This window comes from Euprymna scolopes, chromosome 32 (genome assembly GCF_053919585.1).
Source record: "Euprymna scolopes isolate OS-2025 chromosome 32, ASM5391958v1, whole genome shotgun sequence".
NCBI classification, from domain to species: Eukaryota; Metazoa; Mollusca; class Cephalopoda; order Sepiida; family Sepiolidae; genus Euprymna; species Euprymna scolopes.
In genome coordinates, this window is record NC_136513.1 from 1,010,991 (window position 1) to 1,030,000 (window position 19,010).

General features: G+C 30.4%; 1 protein-coding gene across 1 annotated transcript in view; it reads right to left on the reverse strand.

Moving 5' to 3' along the window:
* Positions 1-3,007: 3,007 nt before the first annotated feature.
* LOC145256184 (cytochrome P450 10-like) overlaps positions 3,008-19,010 on the reverse strand; it is a 39,621-nt gene continuing 23,618 nt past the window's right edge. The window contains exons 6-11 of the mRNA XM_080114773.1: positions 18,397-18,555; positions 11,046-11,212; positions 7,528-7,606; positions 6,651-6,810; positions 4,263-4,306; positions 3,008-3,233 (exon numbers count right to left, since the gene is read on the reverse strand). Of these exons, the coding sequence (XP_079970899.1) occupies positions 3,123-3,233; positions 4,263-4,306; positions 6,651-6,810; positions 7,528-7,606; positions 11,046-11,212; positions 18,397-18,555 (720 nt within the window). The 3' untranslated portion in view covers positions 3,008-3,122. The remainder of the gene's footprint in view (positions 3,234-4,262; positions 4,307-6,650; positions 6,811-7,527; positions 7,607-11,045; positions 11,213-18,396; positions 18,556-19,010) is intronic.

Sequence of the window (19,010 nt, forward strand, 5' to 3'; positions counted from 1 at the left end):
TATGTGCATATATATTGTATGTACCTGTATATATAGTGCACGTATGTTCATATATATATATTGTATGTAAATATATATATATATATATATATATATATATATATATATTTACATACAATATATATATATTGTATGTAAATTGTATGTTCATATATATATTGTATGTAAATATATATATATATATATATATATATATATTTACATACAATATATATATGAACATACGTGCACTATATATACAGGTACATACAATATATATGCACATACATACAATATATATATACAATATATATGCATACATATAATATATATATGTATATATATATATACATTGTATGCATATATATTGTATGCATATATATACATTGTATGCATATATATTGTGTTAATCTATATATATTATATGTATGAATATATATTGTACATATATATTGTATGTATGTGCATATATATATATTGTCTGTAGGTGTATATAAATAGTGTATGTATGTTCATATATGTATTGTATGTATGTATATATATACTGCATGTATGTGTATATATATATTTTATGTATGTGTATATATATATATTTATGTATATATATTGTATGTATATATAGGTATATATATTAAAATTAGATATATATATATAAATGATATGGATATATGTTTTTATGTATATATATATATATTGTATGTATATATATTTTATGTATACATATAATATGTTTATATGTTGTATGCAAATATATATATTGTATGTATATATATTGTATGTAAATATATTGTATGTATATATATTGTATGTAAATATATTCTATGTATATATTTTGTATGTAAATATATGGTATGCATATATGTTGTATATATATTGCATGCATATATATATTGTATATATGCATTGTATATATATATCTATATATATTACATGTATATATATATATATATATATTGCATGTACAGAGATACATTTGCTATTGCATGTAGATATATATATTGTATGTATATATATACAATATAAACATACCATATGTATATATATACAATATATATACATACAATATATATACATGCAATATATATATATATATATATATATATATATTGCATGTATATATATTGTATGTATATATATTGTATATATATACATATGGTATGTTTATATTGTATATATATATTGTATATATATATGCATATATACAGTGATGATCATATTTATTGGCACGGTAAAATAAAAGTTAAATTTTGTCTAATAAATTCTAAAAAATATATATACTTTTACTTAAAAAACGAATTTGATCGGCTTTATTAACACTTTTATATATATAATATATATATGCATATATATATATATACATATATATATATACATATACATACATAGGAAAGTGTTTATAAAGCCGAAAAAATGGGGTATTTAAGGCAAAAAACATATTTATCTAATTAGAAATATTCGATTTTCAAATAAACCTTTTTATGTTGGGATATTTAAAACGTAATTTTTCTTTTTCCTCGACATCGTTCCGTTTTGTGTTTTTCACAGCCGCGATTCTCTGACGAAATTAAATTCCTGTCATATAGACAGCCCGAGAGGGGTGGCGCGGGCTCGCGTTTGTAAGTTAAGTGATATTTCTTTAGGACAAAACAACCATTTCATTGGTCAATTTTAAGCCATGGCAAAATACCTAACATAAACAATACTTTAAGCATTCGCTTAATTCAACATAAAGTTTTTGTTTAAGATTAATAAGGTGGAAATGTAATTCATAAGAAATATAAAAAAAAAACATAAAATGATAGGATTGAAACCTGATATGTCAGATAAAACACAAAATAGTTTATAGTCACAACTTCGTATGCTAAAAACTGAGAACACCAAATAATTTATAATATATAATATAAAATTATCTATAGATTTGTTTATTTTTAACGTGTAAAAATTGTAAGGACTTTCATGTCGGAATTTTATTTCAATGCGTGTTTGTCAAGTATGAGTTTGTGATGTATTTTTTATTGTTGTGCATCGAGCTTCCTAATCGGACTCAATGTAAGTAGATATTTACAAATATTTTGTGCTTCATTTTAGCATTTTACGCACTTAAATTGCCATTTTGATGTGTCTGCGACTAAATTAAAAAAACACATCGAAAACGATCGGCAACGAATGACAGAAAAATATTCAATAAAGTGAAGAAATATCGCATTCAAACGTGAGATGTTTAGTTTTAAAGAAAATGGTAAAATATTTTATTACGATTTGAAATGAGAAATTAATGAAAAAATCACCGTAATGCGGATAACAAATGAGCATATATATTTATAAAAACTATTCATGAAAGTAATGAAGAAAACTAGAAGACTTGTAATTACAGAAATCATTAAAACATATATTTTATTTAAATATATACATGAATAAGTAAATCATAATTTAGATTTATTTTGCAATTATATACTCAAGGTTATCAAAAAAGCAATGTATTAGAAATTGTTTCACTGTAAAGGATTTCGTGGTAAGCTTCCAAACCGATGGACTGATTAGATTCTCAGTGATTTAGGGTTCTATTGTAAACTTTGCAAAGATTAGCAAAGCAATTAACGATATGGAATCCATAAATGTTAATGATACTCTCAGAATTATAAAATAAAGTAATTTTTGCAGAAACAAATAAAAAAATAAAATAAAAAACAAACTGAGGGATAAACGATGTAACCAAATAAGGAAAGAAATGCGTGGAACATGTCGAACAGATAAGGGTAGGCAAGGAGGAGAGTAAAATAGAAAACTAAAATAAATATATAAGAAATTCATAAAGTGGATGAAATTAAAATAAAGAATTGAATGTGAATAATAAAAGATCAGAAATGAGAAAGTAGACAGCAAAACGGAAAACACAAAAAAGCACACAAAAACGCGCGCACACACACACACACACACAAAACACACACACACACACACACACACACACACACAAAACACCAAAAAAAAAAAAACGCAGACAAAAAAAAAACGAAGACAACGAATCTCGTTGGCAATCGCAAATATTGTAAAGTTCGTTTTTTTTTTCTCAAACAAGAGCGAACTATTTCTGTATTTATTTTTCTGTCAATTTGGTTCCGTGTTGATTAAAGAATTTCTTACGTTTAAGAAATCTGGCGGAATTGAATCCGAACGGGACGACTCGGGGTCATGATTAATTTTAATTCAGGTTCTACGTCATCCTGTGAAGACTCCAGTCGAAAATGTTGAAGGATCTGAAAAAATAGATGGAATAAAACAACTTATAAACAACATTACGAATTAAAATAAGAATTAAAAAACAGTAAACTATAAAAATAGTATTTGCAGTTCGTCTGTGATTTTCGATAACAAAAAAATTTCCCGGTTTTATTTTTATTTACTTATTCTATTATTATTATTATATTATATTTTTTAATTTATTAAAAATATGGATTAGTTAATCCACTTAAATTACATTAGCTGTGTCCATTTATCGCTTTATTAAAAAATCATTGAGCTTCGATTAAGAGAAGTGAACTCGAATTTATCCTAGTATTCTATTAATGACAAATTACGAAAGAGATACTACCCTGTAGTTACGTAAAAATGAGGTTTTTGGCTTTTGAACGATTTGGTGTATTAATTTCGATTCGGTTATTCACCGTTTTGTATTTTATCTTCTTACAGATGTTAATCGATTTCTTAGTTTATATTTTAACGGACTTTTATTTCGTTTTATATTCGCAGCATTGATTCAATTTCATTTTTCAAAACATGCTTTTTGCAATTAATAAATTATTAGAACATTATTTCGCCAATCAATTTGAGTTATTTTGGATGTTAGGATTTGAAAAAGAACTGTTTATGCACAATTACTTTTTTTCTGTAAATATTTAATTTCACGCAAATTGTGATGAAATATAAAATTTTTATTGTGTCTTATTAACACGCAGCATTAAATGTCAATTTCCAAATAATAAGTTTTTCCTCAAAATAAAAGAAAGTTACAAAAAAACCCAGAGAAAAATCGAAATGAAACTCTAAAACACAAAATTAACGATATATGGGAAAAGCATATTATTGACAGGCAAACGAGTAACAAAAATATAAGCGAAATACTAAAAAGAAATAATAAAAAAATAAAAGAATTAAAAAAGAAAAAGGAAGTAACTTAGACAGAACGAACAGAAAAATGGGAAGCCAAAAGGAAACATAAAAAGAAAAGAAAAAAATTAAATGGAAATAGAAGAAATATAAATATAGAAATAAAAAAAACAACTTACCTTTGTTAACACGATAGAAATTTGTTGTTCTGCAATTCTTCGTCCTGAAAAAGAGAAAGAGCGAGAAAATATTTACGTTTCTTTTTTTCATATAAAAACATGTCTTCCCATTCCGAAAACACATTTCACTTTAAAACTCAAACACAAACAAAACCATATTTTACAATACTAATTATTCTCACTATTTTTATTTAGTTTTAAGTGATTATATACAGTGGGGGGGCATATGAATTTTTTTTTCAAGAAAAATCTTTAAAAATCTTCATGATGTATGTAACTGTCACCGCACGAAGATGTCATATTCCAAAAAGTATGTAAATCGATCTTTTTTTTAACATTTTTTTTTTAATTTAAGAAAATAAAATATTATAACATATTTTATTGGAGAATTACTTGACGCCATCTTCCATTTCGAATGATACCCTGTTTGACCTTGTCGGGAATGGAGGATCAACAAGGGCAGACAATCGACTTCTCACTCTCGAGAAAGAATCCTTTAAAATTAACATATTTAAAGGTTGTCGGGGATGCTGAAAACGAAAATAACGTTTACAATTAAAGGAAACGAGTAGTTTCCAAAATATGAACAAATGTTAGTTTAAAAAAATGGGGTCACTTTTCTATAATAAGTTAACGTATAATGAGAAACCACTTTATGGCGACCTGTCTTGGTCATAATCGGGGGCTACGTACAATGAACACAATTTTATGTAAATGAGCACCCACACGTTGACTACTTCTTCCTAACAAAATGTCTGTGCTTACATGGAGGGGGGGGAGACGATCGACTTTGAACAAAAAAAATGGCAAAAGCCTGTAAATGTGTTAATTCTTTTATTTTTTCAATACGTGCTAATCATGTTATTTTTTTTTCATTCTTTTATTCTGTTATTATTTGAGTACAAACTAATTACCATTTCGTTATCTTTCTTACTAAAATAAAATAAAATTCTTAATTCTTTTATTAATTCCTTTTCACTAAAAATGAAATAAATAAATAACGACTAAAAAATCCTATTTCTTCTTCGTCAAATAACACGACCAATAATTAATAAACAAGATTTTTTTCCCCGAAAACAAAATATTTAAACACCAAAAATTGTATCAAAATTATCAGTATATTGTCAAAACATAATTAACAATTTTATTTTAGTAAGAAGGATAACGAAACATTTTAGTAAGAAAGATAACGAAATAGTAATTCGTTCTTACTAAAATAATAACAGGGAAGATGTATCTCTTTTCATAATAATGAAGTTCGTTTCATTTTGTTTTCGAGTTTTCGATTCGATTTTAAAGTTTGATGGGCGCGGATGAATTTTTTAGCGGTTATTTGGCTAGGGTATTCCGACATCAACATTTGCCAAAAGTCGAATTTAAATTAAAAATATTTCAGTAAGCGAAAAATAAAAGAAAACTGAGAGCTTTTTACATAATAATTATTATTTAGTTTATGTGTGAAAATTGTTTGGCTTTTTGTGAGCAAAGTGTAGTACGTGTTCGTATCAACTTTTCAGTTCCTGAAGGAGCAATCGTTTTACACAAATTCGATTTTACTTTTGTCCCAATTCAAAGTTTCCCGTTTGATTTTCCCAACATTAAAAACCATCATTGTTTTTCGTAGCACTCGCGAGTATGCAAATGAATAAGAACTTGATGAAGTGATGACTTTTCCGCTGGTTGACCGGAAAATGTAAATTTACATATATATGTTCATTAATTTTATGATATAAGAAATTCTTTGAGATGCCAAAAAGAATTAAATAAAAAATATATGTTCATTAATTTTATGATATAAGAAATTCTTTGAGATGCCAAAAAGAATTAGATAAAAAATATATGTTCATTAATTTTATGATATAACAAATTCTTTGAGATGCCAAAAAGAATTAAATAAAATATATATGTTCATTAATTTTATGATATAAGAAATTCTTTGAGATGCCAAAAAGAATTAGATAAAAAATATATGTTCATTAATTTTATGATATAACAAATTCTTTGAGATGCCAAAAAGAATTAAATAAAATATATATGTTCATTAATTTTATGATATAAGAAATTCTTCGAGATGCCAAGGAGAATTAGATAAAACAATACATGTTCATTAATTTTATGATATAAGAAATTCTTCGAGATGCCAAGAAGAATTAGATAAAACAATATATGTTCCAAATATAGGATTTTAAACCTTGGTAGTTGAAAAAGAATTTTATCAACTTAAAAATGTTATCCTAATCCTAATATATATTTTATCAAATGTTGAATTCAATACTTATTGAATACATCCGAAAGATAAAACATCACAAAATGGAAAGTCATTACAATTCATTTATATATTCCGATACGAATTAAATTAATAAATGAAAGAAAAGAGAAAACACCAACCAATACACATCCGGGCTCCGTGACCAAAGGAAAGGTTGTATAAAAGTTTGCAATTATTGTCTGTCCTTTTCCCAATCCATCTTTCCGGTCGGAATTCCAAAGGGGACGCAAATAAATTGCTATCTCGTCCCATTCCATAGACATTAGCTTGGACGTGAGTCTAAGAAAAAAGATAAAACACGTATAAACAATTTATAACTCAAAGTACATTAGGTTACATATACACTATTATTGCTACATAAGTGCTGTTGTCTTCTTCGTGGAAAATTAGTAATTAAAATAGATGTTAACATATACGAAACACAAGAATCGAAATAGTTCTAATGTGTAGATATAGACGACGTTTAATCACGGATAAAATAATTCACTTAAGCTTGACTTTAATGCGATTAAAGAAAAGAAATGAAACTATGATTTTAACTCCAGATATAACTGACTAAAACTAAGAAACTAAAAGCAATTCGTTGAAAACAAGCTTTAAAAAGAAAACTATAATAACCACAGCACCTGGTATTAATATTTTACACTAAGAATTGATATAAAAACATTAAATGCTTCGGAAAATAAATGAAACCCATGTCAGTATAAAACCTCAACAATTCACTTTAATGTTTGATATTAAATTGGTACAAAAATAATGTCGTTTTTTGACGTTCAACTTCAATAAAAAAAAAACGACATTTTGCACCAAACATTAAAATAAAGTATTCGGAAGCGATTGTTTGCAAACATTTGGAGAGACTAAAATTGAGTATAAAAATATATCAATGCAACTACTTCTCATCTCGAGAATAAGTGATACAACTCAGAAAATGTTATCGAATCGCCCATTTTACAGGATTTAAGTTGGAATAACATAATGCTATTAATTACTTACTCCTTTAGGCAGGTGATAGCCACACACTTCAATATCTTTCGCTAAAAGTCGACTTGTGACGTGGACAACAGGATAGAGTCTAGAGAAATAGAAAGAAATAAAATTAATAAAGTCCAACATTTTAATTGTGTCAATCCTTAGAAGTTCTCCAATAACAATTACGTTCTGCCCTATTTTCTCTCTTGTGCTTATTACTAAACAGGTGCTATTCAATGGATGCATATCAGACTGATTGACGGCTTTGATAAGGTTTGACCGTTTTTTGTCTAGATCATTCCATTATTAAAATCTATAACAAAATAAATAACGGCGCTTTATTGTATAAGGTTACATGCAATACTCTGGTATACAATTTTATTTTTATGAACAAACAGAGGGCTAATCTTAAGAACAACTGATAATAATAAAATTAAAAATATTGGCGTATGCATATTAAAATTTATCAGCAAAGAATGAAATAAATTCACCTCCTCCATTTTCATGCGAAATAAAAGAAAAACAATGAGATAAATTTATTTAACTTTTATTAAACATAGAAATATTTTCATTAATGTTTGTAACTAAATACGAATTAATCTACCTGCATACAAATGATCTATTATTAAGTTAAGGAGAGGCAAACCTTTGGGATAGTTTTGTTTTAATACAATATATCACACGTAGTTTTGTTTTGTAAAACATTAATTGCGTATTTGTTTCTTGAAATAAGATTTAGTCGCATATTTTTTTAAATTCAGTTTTGCAGTTAGATATACGTTGCTATAAAAATTGCACGATATGATTGTTATTTTGTAACACATGATTGTTATTTATAACACATGATTGTTATTTTGTCACACATGATTGTTATTTTGTCACACATTATTTTTATTTATAACACATGATTGTTATTTATGAGAGATGATTGTTATTTATGACAGATGATTGTTATTTTTAACACATGATTGTTATTTATAATACATGATTGTTATTTATAACACATGATTGTTATCTATAACACATGATTGTTATCTATAACACATGATTGTTATTTATAACAGAAAACACATTACTTTCTCTTTCTCTGGCCAACATAAAGTAGCATTGCTAGTTAAAATAGAACCCCGGGACACAGCATTAAAAATTATTAACCAAATACAGTACCGTGTATAATACGTATGTTTATAACCAACTAACATTATAAATAACTACAGAAGGCGGGGGGGATATCGTAACCAGGGGCCGGAAAATAATCGTATTCCACATGGTAATCTGAAAAAAAAACGTATCCTAAGGACAACATATACAGGGTTCTACTGTTTTACTTAAATACAAAATTTAACACTATCAACAAATATTAAATGCTGCATTCTTAAAATGTTAACAGTTTTAATGTATTTATTTGCTTCCCCACCAAAGCAAATTAGGCACAAGGCCGTTTATAATGTGGAGAGAGAGGGAGGGGGAGGGAAAGAGGACCAGCTCCCGATGGGTGGGAAATGGGAGCTGGATAGTGACAATTGGTATGAATGGTTACCCCTACATTGACCAAGGTCTTATATGTGGGGTCATCCCCACATATGGTCTTTGCTTGCAGTATCTGCCGGATCAGATACTACACTTTGATCCCGGCCTGAAGGCCAAGAACAGGGTGTTTATTTGCTCCCTCACCGAGCAAATTAGGCACAAGACCGATTTTTAATGTGAGCAATGAAGGGGAAATGGGGACCAATTCCCCGGGGAGTAGGGGAGCTGGATAGTGACAATTGTTATGAAGGGTTTCCCCTACATTGACCAAGTTCTTATATCTAGATACTACACTTTGATCCCGGCACGAAGGCCAAGGTATTTATTTTCTCCCCCACCGAGAAAATTAGGCATAAGGCCGATTTTTAATGTGAGGAGTGAAGGGGAGATGGGGACCAACTCCCCGGAGAATAGGGGAGCTGGATAGTGACAATTGGTATGAAGGGTTGCCCCTATATTTAGCAAGGTCTTATGTGTAGAGTTTCCCCCACATATGGTCTTTGCTTGCAGCATCTGCCGGAACAGATACTACACTTTGATCCCGGCCCGTAGGCCAAGGTATTAATTTGCTCCCCCACCGAGCAAATTAGGCACAAGGCCGATTTTTTACGTGAGGAGTGAAGGGGAAATGGGGACCAACTCCCCGGGGAGTAGGGGAGCTAGATAGTGACAATTGGTATGAAGGGTTGCTCCTACATTTACCAAGGTCTTATCTGTGGGGTTGCCCCCACATATGGTCTTCGCTGCAGTATCTACCGGAACAGATACTACACTTTGATCCCGGCCCGAAGACCAAGGTATTTATTTGCTCCCCCACCGAGCAAATTAGGCACAAGGCCGTTTTTTATGTGAGGAGTGAAGGGGAAATGGGGACCAACTACCCGGAGAGTAGGGGAGCTGGATAGTGACAATTGGTATGAAGGGTTGCCCCTACATTGACCAAGGTCTTATCTGTGGGGTTGCCCACACATACGATCTTTGCTTGCAGTATCTGCTGGAACAGATGGTATTTATTTCCTCCCCCACCGAGCAAATTAGGCACAAGGCCGATTTTTAAAGTGAAGAGTGAAGGGGAGATGGGGACCAACTCCCCGGGGTGTAGAAGAGCTAGATAGTGACAATTGGTATGAAGGGCTGCCCCTACATTGACCAAGGTCTTATCTATGGGGTCGCCCGCACACAGGGTCTTTGCTTGCAGTATCTGCTGGAACAGATACTACACTTTGAGATATTAAATTGTTTATTCACAGGAAAAATACAATTGGGAAAATGAACAAAAAACTTAGGCACAAGGCCAACTCAAAAAGAAGGGGGATGGTGAGGTTGGTTGATCCATCTCATCTCTGTTGTAAATTTTAAATGATTTTTCTCTCGGCCAGCCTCTGTTATCATGGTTACCCTTTTAAATTTGTATTCATGTGTGTGTGTGGTGGGAGTGGGTGCCTACTTAAGCCCAATTTTAAAACATTTTTTATTTATACCAAAAAATACAAAAAAGATAACAATCTTAATAAAATTTCATTAATCCCGGACCGAAGGCCATGAACAACAAATATTAACAGTTTTACAAAACGAATGGGGCCAAAACCAAGTAAAATATATGAATGGTTTAAGAAGGAAAGGGCAGGTACATATTACTAAGGCAAGGTTTATGTGAGTTCGAATCTTATATAAATCTAGAGGACTTTCAAAACTTGATACATGTTTCATATTAAGATACATATATTTGAAAGAAATATCAAGAGACGATTATATCAATCCCTCCTTTCATTGTGACATTACATTTTCTAATTCTTTAAAAGAAGTTAATTACTGATCACATTGTGGTTGTCAAATTATTTTATCCAAAACAAATACAATCATGGAAAAATTATAGCAAATTAAAATTGTTACAACCAGTCACAGACTATTAAACTTTATTAAATGATTCCATCAAATGAACAATCAAAATTTGCAACTGACAAGAGTAAATTGGCAAATACAAATAATTCGAGTTATAAACTCGTCAATACCTAAGAGTTTCTTTAACGCACGCTTTCACGATGGGAAGTCGTTGTAGGTCATCAATTGTAATCTCGTTGCCAGGAGTGAGATTTTTCGTGATTTCCCGACGAATCTCTTCTTGGACTGTTGGGTTCTTGGCAAGACAGTATAACGCCCAAAGAACTGTGTTGGACGACTGTAAAAAAAGGTTAAATAAAAAAAAACACATCAATAAACCTGAATATCTGTGCATTTGACATGAATACTAAATTTATACGCTTTGTATCATGTTTAATTGTGAGGTGGGCAGGTCAGATACTTTATATAGCAATTATGAAAAGAACGTAACATAATCCAGGTTTAATACAGTCAGGTGGGGAAGTAAGATGTAATTATTGGGTGATAAGCAGCAACAGAAGGACTATTCGACTCAAGGATAAAATACAAGTTCAAAATGAAAACGTGTCAAACACAAAACGTAGGAAGCGAAATAAATCTAATTTGACGTCGTATGGTAAGAATCGAATTTTTAAATATTAATCACATCGTATATATAAAAGGCCAGATGTTTGTGTGTGTGTGTGTGTCTGTCTTTCTGTCTGTCTGTCTCCATGTTTTCAAACTCTATCTCCACCGAAACTAAAAGTTGTAGAGCAGTGCTATGGACCTCAAGTTGTTGGGGTTTTTACGCGTCCTCTTTCGTGGGTCTTTAACCGGTTTAAAATAGTTTTTAAGGATTCAAAATTGAAAAATCGCTATGCATTTAATGCATTCATCTTAGTTTATTTTTTAATTTTTAATCAGTTGTTATGCGTGTCACGTTGGTACAGTGGTAACGTCATCAGCTTTGAAGGCTTTGTTATCGATTCTAACTGCCAACACCAAAATACTTTTTTTTTACTTTTGAAATCATGATTCTAAAATCTATACGAAATCTGGACAAATTAAAATATCATAGTGAAAGTTTAAGGGGTCAAATGGGTCAAAATTGAAAAAAAAATCGTTATACATTTTGTATATTTAGGTTTATTTTTAAGCGGTTTACGTGCGTGTCACGTTGGCGCAGTGGCAACATCACCCGGTTTGAATGCTATGATGTTGATTTCGATCTGGATTCTAGCTGATGCCGTCCGAATATTTTTTCTTTACTTTTGAAATCATAACTCTATAATAATATATACGAAATCTTGGACAAATTAAAATATCAAATTTAAGCGTATTTTACGACTCGGTAAAGCCGGTCGCCACCTCGCTAGTCATAAATACATTGATAATAGTTTCATGTAAAAAGAATCTTTGATACAGATTACCTTTGAATGCTTTTTAATTACATCTTTAATAGGGTTGATTTCAGCTCTCTCACAAATCCGGATCAGTAGAAGATAACTGTCGACAAGCAACATCATGACCAAACGAAAAATAGATGAGAAAAATGCGCGGCATTTATTAAGTATAATCATACTTATTCTACGTGTTCAATTTGCTATATATGATCAGGCAATTCAGGAACGATTACAGTGAAAAGTTAAGCACACAATGACATAAGGAAAAGCAAGAAGAAAAAGGGAATCCGATTATCTGCAAATCATTAGTGACTTTTATAAAATCAAGGGAAAAAAAAAGAAACTAAAACTGAATGAACATACGAGAAATGTAACGCCCCTTCTTTTTTATTGGGAGGAGTACGGTTTCAGTGCAGTATCTGTTCTTATGCTGGACTTCACCTTTTCTCTCCTCGTTTAGTGGAGGATAAATCCTTCATAACCGAGGAGAGAAAAATGAACTGCAGCATCAGAACACATACCTCTCTTTAAATGTTTATTTCTGTTCCCATCCAGAGCGCCCCTTTTTAAGGAGCTGGATTTTCCCCATATTAAAAACTGACCTTGTGTATAACTCTGTCCTCGTGGGGAGGCAAGTAAATAGTAACAACAAAGCAAGAAAAAGATAGAAAGCTTCTTAGATTTCGACTACGAACAAGTTGTAGTGACTGTTCTAATACGACTCTTCATCTGTTTTGTTCTCTGTCAGTGTAGGAAATATATTCTATAGTCATGACAATCTTAATTTTAGTCCTAATCCATAATGAACTGGTTTGAGGGAGCTGTATTTTTTTTTATATTTTTACATTTAACCCGACTTTGTCATCGTGGGGAGGTAGCAAAATAGGGGCAAAAAATGAATGGAAGTTGATATTTTGAAAGAAATGGAAATTAAGTTATAATAAAACCAGTTACTCCATTAATATTATAACTATATAAACATTTATAAGTTTCGTTTTTCATATATTGAAATTCTGAATGTTCTACTGGTGTATGAAGTGTTTTTCTTTTTCTTTTTTTCTCTTTTTCTCGTGGGAAAAAGGTAAATTATTTAGAATGCCAGGGAATATTTTTCGTGTGGTATAGAACATATTTTCTTCATACGGAATATAATACATTAATATTTATATCAAATATATTAATATTATTAATAGATAATTATGAAAATAGGCAGGAAATAAGAGAGTAATGCGCTGTTTTACCATAGTTCACAAACAAAAACACAAAAAACAAACAATAAAAACATAAAAAAGAAGAGAACAACAGTGTTCACTGTTCAACAACACCACGCATTATTCCTGGTAGCAAGATAGGATAATAAGTAATGACATATTTTTATTGTTTTGTCTGTTTTTTTTTTTTTTTTTTTTTTTTTGATCGTTTTAGTTCCAGAGATAATGCTACAAAACAAAAAGAGGACAAAGAATACACTGATTTGTTTACTTCTTCACGGGCGCGTGATATGTTTGGTGCTTGCAAGCGCTTAGTCTTTTTAATGTTTTTCGATCTAAGGGAGGCAATTCAGAACAGTGAAAAGTTCGCTCCCTTTGCTACTAAAGGGATAATTTTAAAAAAATGTGTGTACATTGGAATTATGTTAATATTTTTGTACTTTGCTTGTAAGAAAAGAAACCGTGATTTGTGAAAGTTAGGTTGATTTTAAGGGATAATTAAACGATTAGCATAAGATAAAATGAGATACAACTAATTAATAACGGGTTATAACTCGTGAACTTTTTCAAATGTTACGACATGATATTACAATTTTCTGTCCTCGATCCGTGAAGAAACTCTTCTAAACCGATGCAATTGTGTTTTTTGTTAAATCTTTTTTTTATTTGTCCCCACCCCTGGTGAGGAGCGAGTCAGGCACAATTTTGGTGTCTAATATGGGGAATTCCTGGACCCTCTAAATAGCACGTTCGACTTGGATTTTTTTTTTTTTTTTAATATTTTAGTCTATAAAAATTTTTGTTTCACTGACTGATGATAGAAAAGATTAAACATATTATCAGAGCATTATTGTCTTTGCTAAGAAAGAAAATTGTGCAGATCTTCCAAAATACTGAATAACTTTTTATATTCCCGTAAAAAAAATTATGCGTCGACTTTCGATTTGATAACGCCTCCTCTCAGTAGTTTCATTCAAACAACTGTGTGAATTTCAGTGCATGCTATAAAAACTTAGCAGGCACCTTTCTTACTATTTTCCATTATTTGTCTTTCAACAGAAAACACGCGTGAGTACGTTTTTAAAAACTGATTTCAGTCCCTGGCCGAATCCCTCGACAAACGAAACGAGTGAGTTTCAAAAACCATTAATCAAAGAATCAATGTACATAAGCTGCAAAATTAATGCATATATACAGCTCACGCGCACTTTTTCACTCACAAAAGAGGTAAGCTCATACGAAGACAAACACGTGTAGATACCTATCGTGTTTATATACACCGTGGCACTTTAACATCCATACTTAATCAGTTCTTACAGACAAAATCTGAATTTATTTTGTTACCTTAAAATTGTCTATTAGGACAAAATTTATATCGTTTTGTCAACTCCAATATATAACATAGTGATAGATAATGTAAGACTGATAACGTCGTTGTCTCAATTATTTGTTTATTTATACGTGAACACTTTCAATTTAACTGTAGAGCGAAAAAATATAGTACTTATATAGAGACAGTATCGTGTTATATTTGGAAGTTTATTTCAAGTTTTACAGTATGTTGCTTTTATTAAATTGTTAGATAAAAGTAAGGAATCGTTAGGAAACACCTTCACTTCGCCATGTTTACATTGGCTTTCTAAATAATAAATCTTCTCCTTATGCAATACTCAAATAATTATCACGATGGCGATATCAGAATAAATACATATTTGGTATCATCCCAAGTTCAGAAAATCATACACAGTGGGGAACCTTTCAACAAAAATGCAAGATTCAAACTACATTGATCAACTGTTCAAAAGTTATTAACTTAAAAGACTATAGCGTTTTTTTAGTCATTTACTCTACAAAGGCTACTCGGTCGTACTGCTAATACTTGGAAATCATGTATACGTCTTCTCTAAGTCCTTGACACTAGATTAATGATTTTTTTTATATAATGAGCTGAAATTTTTAATTAACAAAATTCAGAATTGATAGCAACACATATTTTTCAGAATTTTTTTCAGAATACAATTTATATTCATTGAAAAAATGAACTACACCACTCACTATTACTTTTTTTATTGCATAGTATTTATTAATTATGTAGGTGGGATATTTAACGTAAAATGATTGTACGCTTTCTCACAGGATTAACTTAGCTTTAAGTCTAAGCCTGATATGATTTATATTTTAACACGTCCTGCGAAACTTATTCCCCGACCATTTTTCGTCTCATTCTTTTTTTTAATCTACAAAAAGTAATGTTATCAGCATTTTAGTCTTCTCTATGTTGTAGGTGGACTTAGAATGATAAATATTTGCTATATTTTTAGTAATGTATATAATTTATGTATTTTAATATTCTTTGAATCTTACTAACACTAACGACTTTTAGGTCATGAATAAAGTTCCTGCGTCCAGACCCATCAAAATGTTTGAAGAGATCTCAGGTAACCATTCTTAATATCCATTAAAAATATTGTTCTATCGAAAACAATGTTTAATACGACATAATCACGTCAGATCAACGAAGTTGAGTGCTAGTAAAAGGTTACTGGCCAGTTCAGAACACCAGCTGCTGAATTTGAAAGGATAGCGAAACAACTCTGAAAAATATAGTGCAAAATGCTTTTAGTAAAACCTGCTAATTGACATATGCATTTACACAAGATAATGATTGCAGAAGGGCAGAAATGCTGTGCTCGATCACGTGGCGAAGGTTTCTTCAATGAATACGCAATTCGTTTTAAAAAATGGCTATAATTTTTTTTTAATTTGTTCCAGAGAAACACATTAGTGAAACATGAATTTAAACATTTGATATACTCATACAACAATCGGTGGAGTGCAAACGAGAGGTCGAAAAGTTTCTATTTGTTCGCACGTCTACTAAAGACCAGTCTGTTATGTTTTAAACGGAAGCTCATGTCACGATTTGCAATTAATTATTTTGATGTTCTGTAAGGGATCAACATTTTCAATCAATTTTCCTAAATAAATGTATGTATTTAGCCAACTATTTATTCAGTTCACTCTAAGAAAATGCATAGTAATAAGTATCTGAACACTTCATTTATGAACAAATAAATATTTAATTCGATGCACCATTTTCCTTGTCCACTAATAATTCAGGATCAAGGATTGTTCAAGTAAAAAAAATAGTTACAAGGAGTATTATTACGCACTTCCGTGAAAAACAACACACTCCTCTGTGTTGATGTCATGCGCAAGACTCTAATAATATCAAATGTCATGTTTCACAAGATAAAGTGTTTGCAGGAAGCTATAGCCTAAAGAGTTTTCCTGCGCCGATGATGGATACCGGAACAATAAAATAAACAATTTACCAGTGGATAAACAACATAGAAACTCTTAAGGGACGAAACACACACACACACACACACACACACACACACACACACACACACACACATATATATATATGTGTGTGTGTGTGTGTTTCGTCCCTTAATAAGAGTTATTACACACACACGTGTGTGTGTATGTGTGTTTGTGCGCGTAAGCTATCTTTAGAAGCTGAAGCAACATCCCCTGCACTTTAATGGAAACGCATATTTCTAACGTGATCCAAATAATTTTTGAAGTCATAAAAACAAGTGGAGGTAGAATTCATTAAATATGGTTGTAGAATGTTTCATACACTTTTCGTACAATTTCTTATACTCCTGGTCTTATACTTTGGATCAAGTGTAAAATGCCTCATTTTATAAAAATGCAAATTTATAATTAAATGTTTGGAATGTAGCTTTTTCCCTATTACATTTTTAGACTGTAGTATTGGTGCCCTTAAGTGGAGGAGCTTAAAATCTATCCTAAAAAAAGGACCCTTTTAAAGATTTGCAAGCAGTCTAAAATTTTTGATGAGGAGTGTATATGATTTATTCAGAAATTATAATAAACGCAGTTTCCGTAGGTGAACCAGCATTATACTATTAGGGATAGGTGTCTTATAGGTTGGAAATATTATTTGGAACGGTTCCAAGACTTTAGCATCTCAGCAAACGAAAACAAATTGAAAAGGATTAACCTTTATGTGATGAGGTGCTGAATACGAACGCGGCCCCAAAATACCGGTTTAATACAGACAAAGGTCTATCCGTATCAACAATTAATCACAAGTTCGCCTAAAGAAATTGTATTTTTTCAAATGAATAATTTACACACACTTACGCAAACACACACACGCACACACACACATTTATATGATAACCTGAAATAGTGGTAATTTTGAAAGTTTTTGAGGTTGCACCTATATCAAAACTCTTATGGCTGTAAAAAAAGTGCCAAAAATAGGCTCTGGGTGTGCTACTATTATGACAAATGTCACATAGCCCACGGCACAATTTTGCTCATTAGCTTTTCCAACGAATCGTCATTTGTTTAATTCTCATCAATAATTTGACACTTATAAAATTGCCAAATAAGATGGTATATATATATATATATTTATATATATATATATATATATATCACCTATATATATATATATATATCACCTTATTTGGCAATTATATATATATAATATATATATATATATTATATATATATATAATTGCCAAATAAGGTGATATATATATACATATATATATATATATATCGTTGATAAATTTAATATTGAAATGTTCATATCTTTGGTTCTAAAATACATGAACATTTGCAGGTTTTTCGAAGATTATAATGTTATTCGCTGTTTAAAAAATATGACAATTTATATTTTCAAACCAACAAAATATGCCTAAATTTGCCTACATTGGTATATATAGTGTTCTTGCAGGCAGCTTCAATTTTACTGCCTCGGTTGTTTCCCCTGTGGCTTTGCCAGGCTACTATCTTATTTATGTGTCTGTATACAGTTGTACCTTTTGTACTCTACTTACCGTTTCCACGGCAGCCGTGAGAAGTTCACCTGTGGCAGCAGTAATCTCTTGGAAAGTTAAAGATTTCTGTTTCAGAAGAGAAGTCAGGAATTTAGAATTCTCTCCATTGTTAATTTCTGTTTCCGTGTTTTGCATTCGTTCCTTTAAGACATCCATTCTCTAAATGAAAAGAATAAAAAAGAAAAGCAAAAAGAGAGTTTAAATGGTCAATGGTAAAAGTTAATAGAAAACTCTTATTTACTTTTAATTACACTAAATAGTAAACTAGTTTAGATCTCAATAAATAACGCGTAGCATCGGAGTTTCTTGTTTAATCTCAGAGAACGATACATTGGATGTGTATCGTATTGAACCCTATGCAAAAAAGAAGTGACCAGATCTACAGAAATGCAATGACATAAATTCATAATGCCCAAACATATATACTAGTAAGAAAGCTCAATATGCCAACAATAAATTCAAACTCATTATTATTCGACTTAATTAAATGAGAATTTTGCAGATTCATTTAGTGATGTGGAAATTATTAAGTGTGCCTATTTTATTATTACGGATACATTAAATTGAAATCTCTATTCTTTTTTTTCTTGAAACCATTTTTTAAATTTTTCATA